The sequence below is a fragment of the Xyrauchen texanus genome, chromosome 26 (genome assembly GCF_025860055.1).
Source record: "Xyrauchen texanus isolate HMW12.3.18 chromosome 26, RBS_HiC_50CHRs, whole genome shotgun sequence".
NCBI lineage: Eukaryota > Metazoa > Chordata > Actinopteri > Cypriniformes > Catostomidae > Xyrauchen > Xyrauchen texanus.
The window spans coordinates 6798200-6807211 of NC_068301.1; the positions used below are offsets into that span (position 1 = coordinate 6798200).

At 38.5% G+C, this 9012-nt stretch overlaps 1 protein-coding gene across 2 annotated transcripts in view; it reads right to left on the minus strand.

Annotated features, from left to right (window-relative positions):
• The window catches only part of LOC127619847 (glycogen synthase kinase-3 beta-like), a 28211-nt gene extending 20052 nt beyond the window's left edge, over positions 1–8159 (minus strand). For both annotated transcript variants that reach the window (XM_052092864.1, XM_052092863.1), the window contains exons 1-4: positions 7904–8159; positions 5943–6130; positions 5003–5086; positions 1828–1938 (exon numbers count right to left, since the gene is read on the minus strand). In XM_052092864.1, the coding sequence (XP_051948824.1) occupies positions 1828–1938; positions 5003–5086; positions 5943–6130; positions 7904–8159 (639 nt within the window). The remainder of the gene's footprint in view (positions 1–1827; positions 1939–5002; positions 5087–5942; positions 6131–7903) is intronic.
• Between the last annotated feature and the right edge of the window lie 853 nt (positions 8160–9012).

Genomic DNA, 9012 nt, shown 5'->3' on the forward strand with positions numbered 1-9012 from the left:
TGCCTCGCAAGGATCCCAACAGTCCTGGATTGCGTCGGTAAGAACGGGTTTGTTTGCTCGCTTCATTTTACCGATGATGCTTTCACAAACAAGACACAGTTTGAAGAGAGACTTAAATTAAAAGTTGATGCAGTGCCAACTATATTGGACCCGACAGTGATGTTGCAACAAGCAAGTGCGAGTATCCATGTTAATTGATTTGCTTTGTATGTTACAGACTGTTAGATGTGTAGTGAATATTTGATTTGATCCTAGTGATTTTAGAGGCTCGTGTATTCGTTTTAATGCACAGGGATATGCAGCATATATTTTCTTGTGCTGTTGGCACAATTGCCACAGATGCAACTAAAGAGTATATATTTAGACAATCTCTTGAAAACATGACTCATTGTAACAACAATGAAAATATGATGAAAGAAGATTATATGACGAACGACAGTGCGACAAATACCGGTGAATTTATCCTGTATATATTTACAGGTTGCACGGTAAGTGTATCATTTCACAGTTATAAATGTGATGGCACCATGTATTTACACTTTATTTGGTACCGTCATGCGTCACTCAGCATTTGTAAAACACAGATATGTTTCACCGTTGAAAAATGCCCCAACTATGTAAAAAGATACACTGTTGTGTTGCATCTTGATTTAAACATGAATAAAATGAATACCTATTATACAAACTGACAAGTAAATTACAGTGATTTCTTACCACGCTGTCACAGACTGCAGTATCTGTGGTGTTTGTGGAGGGGGTTAATTTGGGATCAGACTCTGGCTCAAACGTGTATGGATGAATTCCTTCGGTTGTCATTTTTTTTTAACCATCCAAGGCTTTCAAAACAAGCGCGCGTAACAGCAGGGAGCGTTTACACTTATCCACATGCAAAGATGTTACTCAATCACAGCAGTGGGCGTTTACACAGAAGTCTTCAAGAACACACCCCCCAAAAAACGGAGCATTTTAATCAGAGGCACAAAAACTGGATAGAAAATTACCAATTATTCCTAAATTATGGAAAAAAAATCTAGTAAGTATCTTTTTACTTTTAATGAAAAAAAAATATATATAAAAATAAATAAATAAATCACACTAACATTATAAGTGGACCTCAAGGAACATTATAAAATAAAATAAAAATCCAGTTCATGACACCTTTATGTCATGACCATGAAAAAACGACTTTTATTATGTTGAGATCGGGTTAAATAAATAAATAAAAAAGATCACGAGACAATTAATGGGCAAAATGGGCTTCTGTAAGATAATGACAATATTCTGAATGAATGTTAGCTGGGAAGCTGAAGTGATGTAAAAACACAATCTATGCAACAGGGTGGAATACATAAAATATGCACATATTAAAGTATCATTGGGGGCTCAGCCCACCTAAGTTTAAAATCCTAGAATCGCCCCCTGCTTTATATTTTCTATTTGTATTTATGTTGAATAAAAATTGTGCAAGTAATTTTCTGTGTTGAGGCATTTCATTATTTGACAGTTATTACTAAAATTATCTGGGCTTCCAGAGCCTTCCAAGTGTCAAACGCGAACATGAATAACCAATCAATAATTATTATAAGGTCATTTTAACATATTCCTCCACTGACACGCATAAATACGGATCTGTATGACAAAATCATAGGGGAAACACTGGATTATGGTCTGGTTATGAGAAGCATATGTTAAGGAACTATAAAACAACGAGAAACAGGAATTTCACAAATAAACAATAGGATCAATATTGACTGCACGTTGTGTGAAGTAGATTTGTTTCAGTGTCAGCTGTAACTGTTGGTGGCAAGTTTGTTCAGTCAACTTTACCTTCACATAAATGACAGGAATAATATTCTTGGCTTTGCTGAAGTGTCGTGCCACCCTGTAGACTGTCTCAGGCACAAAGTCCAACACCAGATTGAGGTACACCTCATCTTTCTGTGGAATAAGGACACTCTATTCTGAGTATCTAATGAAAGCAAAAGCCTGCCAAAACTTAGGAAAAGGGCTTCCATAACAATTCAACTACATTCAGAACCTTTAGTCAACACCAAAACTATAGCATTGACATACAGAGTGGACAAGTTTTAAAAAATCAAAACCCCCTAATACACAATTATATAAATTATTACACAAAATTGTACTGATTTGACATTTCAGAGGTCATACAGTGGGGAAAAAACTATGTGAACCCTTTGGTATTAGCTGGTTTTCTGCATTAATTGGTCATAAAATGTGACCTTAAATCACAATTATAGACATATATAGTATAGACAATGTGCTTAAGCTAACAACGCCCAATTAATTATAATCTTCATGTTTTTATTGAACACATTCCATTAGACATTCACAGTGCTGTGGAAAAAGTTAGTGAACCCTTGGATTTAATAACTGGTCGATCTTCTTTTGGCAGTGCTAACCTCAACCAAGCATTTCCGGTAGCTGCAGATTAGACCCGCACAACATTCAGAAGGACTTTTTGTCCTTACAGAACTGCTTCAGCTCAGACTCCCTTGAGGTCATTCCTGAGTAGAGATATGAATCTTCACTAGCCTTACGATTCCATTATGTTTCAAAAGGATAATGATTAGATTGCAAAATGATTCTTGATCGTGATTCTAAAATCGTGATGCATTGCTGAATCAATTTTTTCTCCCAACACTTTTCCACAGCATGTTTATTGGGTTAAGGTCTAAGCTCTGATTGGGCCACTCCAAACGTTGGGTATTCCTTTTCTGAAGCCATTCTGTAGTGGACTAACTTCAACATTTAGGGTCCATGGTCCAGGCCCCGAAGCAGCCCCAAACCATGATGCTCCCTCCACCGTACTTCACCTTTGGGACAATGTTGTCATGTTAGTATGTGGTGAACTTTTTACGTCATAGATGGTGCTTCATGTTCTTCCCAAACATTTCAACCTTGGTTTCATCAGTCCATAAAACATTTTCACAGAAGCGTTGTGGAGTGTCAAGGTGGTCTTTGGCAAACTTCAGGTGCAGAGCAATGTTTATTTGATAAGAAGCATCTTCCTTCGTGGTGTCCTGCCATGGACACCATGCCTGTTTAAGGTTTTCCATATAGTAGACTCTTGAACATAGATGTTAACAAGTTCCAATGATTCAGTCAAGTCTTTAGCTGTCACTCTTGGGTTCATTTTCACCTCAGTCTGCAATCTGCCGTGTGCTCTTTGAGTCATATTGATGGATGGCCACTTCTTGGGAGAGTAGCCACAGAACTAAATCGTCTCCATTCATAGACAGTTTGTATAGCTGTGGACAGATGAATATCCAAGCTCTACGAGATAAGTTTGTAACCCTTTCCAGCTTTATGCAAAGTAACAAATCTTGATCGTAGGACTTCTGAGATCTTTTTTGAGAGACATTGTCCTCAATGTTTAAAAAAAAAAAAAAAACGAGTGCTTTTTGTAAGTCAAATTTGCTCTAACCCACACCTCCAATCTCATTTCATTCATTGAATGCCAGGTTTGCCAACTTCTGACTCTAATTAGCTTTTGACATCATCATTAGCCTAGGGGTTCACAAAATTTTTCCAACCTAAACTCAGAATTTTTTAATGATGTATTCTATATGTACAATAACATTAAAATAATGTGTGTGTTATTAGTTAAAACAGATTGTATTTGTTCATTATTGTTAATTAGATGAAGATCAATCCAGATTTTAAGACAAATGTACACTCACCTAAATGATTATTAGGAACACCTGTTCAATTTCTCAATAATGCAATTATCTAATCAACCAATCACATGGCAGTTGCTTCAATGCATTTAGGGGTGTGGTCCTGGTCAAGACAATCTCCTGAACTCAAACTGAATGTCAGAATGGGAAAGAAAGGTGATTTAAGCAATTTTGAGCGTGGCATGGTTGTTGGTGCCAGACGGGCCGGTCTGAGTATTTCACAATCTGCTCAGTTACTGGGATTTTCACGCACAACCATTTCTAGGGTTTACAAAGAATGGTGTGAAAAGGGAAAAACATCCAGTATGCGGCAGTCCTGTGGGCGAAAATGCCTTGTTGATGCTAGAGGTCAGAGGAGAATGGGCCGACTGATTCAAGCTGATAGAAGAGTAACTTTGCCTGAAATAACCACTCATTACAACTGAGGTATGCAGCAAAGCATTTGTGAAGCCACAACATGCACAACCTTGAGGCGGATGGGCTACAACAGCAGAAGACCCCACCGGGTACCACTCATCTCCACTACAAATAGGAATAAGAGGCTACAATTTGCAAGAGCTCACCAAAATTGGACAGTTGAAGACTGGAAAAATGTTGCCTGGTCTGATGAGTCTCGATTTCTGTTGAGACATTCAGATGGTAGAGTCAGAATTTGGCGTAAACAGAATGAGAACATGGATCCATCATGCCTTGTTACCACTGTGCAGGCTGGTGGTGGTGGTGTAATGGTGTGGGCGATGTTTTCTTGGCACACTTTAGGCCCCTTAGTGCCAATTGGGTATCGTTTAAATGCCACGGCCTACCTGAGCATTGTTTCTGACCATGTCCATCCCTTTATGGCCACCATGTACCCATCCTCTGATGGCTACTTCCAGCAGGATAATGCACCAAGTCACAAAGCTTGAATCATTTCAAATTGGTTTCTTGAACATGACAATGAGTTCACTGTACTAAAATGGCCCCACAGTCACCAGATCTCAACCCAATAGAGCATATTTGGAATGTGGTGGAACGGGAGCTTCGTGATGGAGATGTGCATCCCACAAATCTCCATCAACTGCAAGATGCTATCCTATCAATATGGGCCAACATTTCTAAAGAATGCTTTCAGCACCTTGTTGAATCAATGCCACGTTGAATTAAGGCAGTTCTGAAGGCGAAAGGGGGTCAAACACAATATTAGTATGGTGTTCCTAATAATCCTTTAGGTGAGTGTATACATAAATATAAGTAAATCCAAAGGGTTCACATACTTGTTCTTGCTACTGTATATCACAATCTAGCTTCACAAAAAAAAAATGTACCTTGTCTCCACTGCAGTAGAAGAAATAGCGGAGTCTCACTATGTTGCAGTGGTCCAGTTTTCTCATGATCTGAAGTTCTCGGTTCTTCACAAATAAAGGTAAATGACAGTCAGCATTTCTCATTTAAAAGTAGTTATGTAGCAGGTACATTTATTCAAAGCAACTTACAATAAACTACAGTAGTTAGTGTTATTACTTATTAGAAAAAGGATGTCAACATAGCTGTTCAACAGTCTGCCTATTGCAGTACTATTGAAAAGGGATAGTTCACCTAAAAATGTGAATTCTCTTTTCAATTTCTCACCCTCATGCCATCCCAGAGGTGTGACTATCTTCTGCAGAACACGAATTAAGATTTTTATAAAAATATCAAGCTCTAAGTCCACACAATGCAAGTGAATGGGTGCCAAACTGTTGATGCTCCAAAAAGCCCAAAGGGAGGATAAAAGTAATCCATATGACTCCAGTGGATAAATCCATATCTTCTGATGTGATATTGGTTGAGAAACAAATCAATATTTAAGTCCATTTTGCTAGAAATTCTTCTCCGGGCCCAGTAGGGTATGCATGCATGAAGAATGTGAATCATCAAAAGCACAAGAAGAATGTGAAAGTTAAAGTGAAGATTGACTGAGCAGGGATGAGAATTTATAGTAAAAAATTTACTTAAATATTGAACTGTTTCTCATCACATCACTTCTGAAGACATTGATTTAACCACTGAAGTTATGTGGATTAATTTTATGCTGACTTGTGTGATTTTTAGAGCTTCAAAATGTTGGCACCTATTCAATTGCATTATATGGACCAAAAGAGCAGAGATGGTATTCTAAAAATCTTCATTTGTGTTCTGCTGAAGAAAGAATGTCATACACATCGAGATGGCATAAGGGTGAGTAAATGATGAGAGAATTTAATTTTCACGAAAGGTGTGGCATACCTTAAACCGCTTATCCTGAAGTACCTTCTTTATGGCCACCCACTCCTGGCTGTCAAGGAGGCGTGCCTGATACACAACGCCAAAGGATCCATTTCCTATTACCTTGATATCAGTGTAGGACACTTCCTGTGGGCGATCCGGGCCCTGGCCTGGGGTGGCAACCACTGTGGTCACCTTCCCACTCTCTCCTGAAACACAGGACATTTAGTGTGAATAGCTGAGCTGTAAATAAGCATGTCTAACCCAAGCATTTTCAGGCACCCAGATCTCAAAGCAATCTTTGATTGTGCTTGAGTAAATCTATATTGACCAGTCTAGATTAAATATACCTTCCCTATACACGAATACGAATATATAATTATATCAAGACAATACTTGACAAATTTCACAAACAGAACTCATCCGAGCATACAGAAAATAAATAAAGTACAGTTGTGAGTCTAACATGGCACATATATGGGCACACAAATATATGCTAAATATGGGCCTGACCTGTCTGTATCATTCATGCCCAACATCTTTATTATGAGTGGGTGTGTCAAGAGAGCTAGTTATTCAACCTGTTGTAAATATACACCGATCAGCCACAACATTAAAACCACCTGTCTAATATTGTGTAGGTCCCCCCCTCTTGCCACCAAAACAGCACCAACCTGCTTTTCTTAGACGATATTCTTCTCACCATAATTGTACAGAGGGGTTATCTGAGTTACCATAGACTTTGTCAATTCGATCTAGTTTGGTCATTCTCTTTTCACCTGTTTTATCATTTCCATCCACAGAACTGCCACTCACTGGATGTTTTATGTTTTTTGCACCATTCTGAGTAAATACTAGAGACTGTTGTGTGTGAAAATCCCTGGAGATCCTCAGTTACAGAAATACTCAAACCAGCCCATCTGGCACCAACAATCATCCATGCGATTATCTAATCAGCCAATCGTGTGGCAGCAGTGCAGTGCATAAAATCATGCAGATGCAGGTCAGGAGCTTCAGTTAATGTTGACATCAACCATCAGAATAGAGAAAAACATGTGAACTCAGTGATTTGGACTGTGGTATGATTGTTGGAACCAGATGGGCTTGTTTGAGTATTTCTGTAACTGCTGATCTCCTGGGATTTTCATGCACAACAGTCTCTAGAATTTACTCAGAATGGTGCCAAAAACATCCAGTCAGCGGTGGTTCTGTGGACGGAAATGCCTTGTTGACAAAACAGGTGAACAGAGAATGACCAAACTAGATCGAACTGACGAAGTCTACAGTAATTCAGATAACCGCTCTGTACAATTGTGGTAGCATACATCCCCTCACAATATTGGGAAACTAATGACATATATCTGTCATATATTTGTTTTAAGTGGACTGAATACACTCTGCTCACCTACACTACAATTCAGGGAATCCTAGGCATGTTTGGAAAAATTCCAAAAGCCTTTTCATATATATAAAAAAAACTGTGTCAGTGAAAGGGTTAAGGCCATTTCAATGATACATTTGGTGTTTTATCTGGATTGTTTGCAAGAATGTGACGTTAAAGCATCAAATTAACATTATTCAAGTTAACTTCCACGGTTTTTTGAACAGTAGCAATAGCATGTTTTTTGTCCACGGTACCATGGTAGTACCTTTGAGTATCCTGTAATTATCATGATACATGACAATCACAATCATTCAGTGCCACTGTATCTACATCAATTAACCATTGTATTACCATCTAGATACCACCACAGTACTTATTAAGGATATGATGTTACAATGGCTGACTGGGTAAGCATTGCACCGGGTTTTGAGAAACAGCCAATGTCTGTCAGATATAAATAAATACACAAAATATAAAACTTTGCCTTATTAGCCTGTGCTAGGTTGATGAAGACCTGTTTAAATATCGCGCATACGCCTAAAAACATTATTTTGATGCACGAAAGCCCATTAAACCCACATAACGTTGATATACTCACTGGCTAGTTTTAAATTGGCGAGGGCAGAAGGGCTGTCCGCCGAGGCCTGTGAGACCCCGGACTTTCCTACGTTGCTCCCCACGGCAGCGGCCGATCCGGCGGATGCTACAGCGGTTCCTGAAGCTACCTGAGACTCAGCGAACGAGCTCGTCCTGGGCCGCCCGCTGGCGCTCATATCTGACTGAAAGAGTGACGAGGTAGGGGGCCGAGGACCATCGGTTTCCTCGTTAACAAGGCCTGGTGCTGCGTGAAACATCGGGTTAAAAATGAAAAAAAAAAAAAAAAAAAGACACTAACGGTTCACCGCGACCCTCAGCGTTCGCACACTCACGCGCTGAGAAGCCACGTAGCCTCATGGGAAATGCAGTTCCAGTGGACTTTAGGCTCAATATTGATCAAGGTTCAAAACTACTACAGAGAAGACGTCATACACTGACCAGACCAGAAGTGTCGCTGTGTTCATGGCAGAAGACTCAAGTTAGGGGCCCATATATCTAATATATATACATATATCACTACAGTATATTCTGCAATATGAATTCATTAAAGAATACATGAAATTAATGTATGAATAACTATCTAACTAATTGTTAAGTACATAACTAATTTATGAAGCTTTTTCCCCCCGCATTTAGTTCAGTTTACAAAGGAATTAACATGGTCAATTTAGTAACATTTCATTAGTGCCCTAAAATGTTTAGCAGAATCCTAAATATTTCTTAATTTTTTTCATAACATTTTTTACCCTTCAAAATCCCTAAAATATTTTTTTTTTATCATTCAGGTCTAGATAAACAAATTCCATAATATTTAAGTTACTATGATGTAGATGTATATACAGGTTATACTGTAGTTTAAGGTGTTAAGTCTTTTTTTATATAATAATGGACTTTATTTTATATACTAATTCATATAAATGCCTGACGAAGGTCGAGTGACCGAAGCGTTGCTTAATACATTTTTATACATTATTGCAAGCCGGGATAGTGTGCAGGATTTTTTCCATTTTGATGACTTTGCTGAAGCTTGTGTCCTACGCACGTATCGAATGCTTCTCAGGTGTGCGAGGTAATTCGTTTATTGATTGCATATAACAATTGACAGACAGA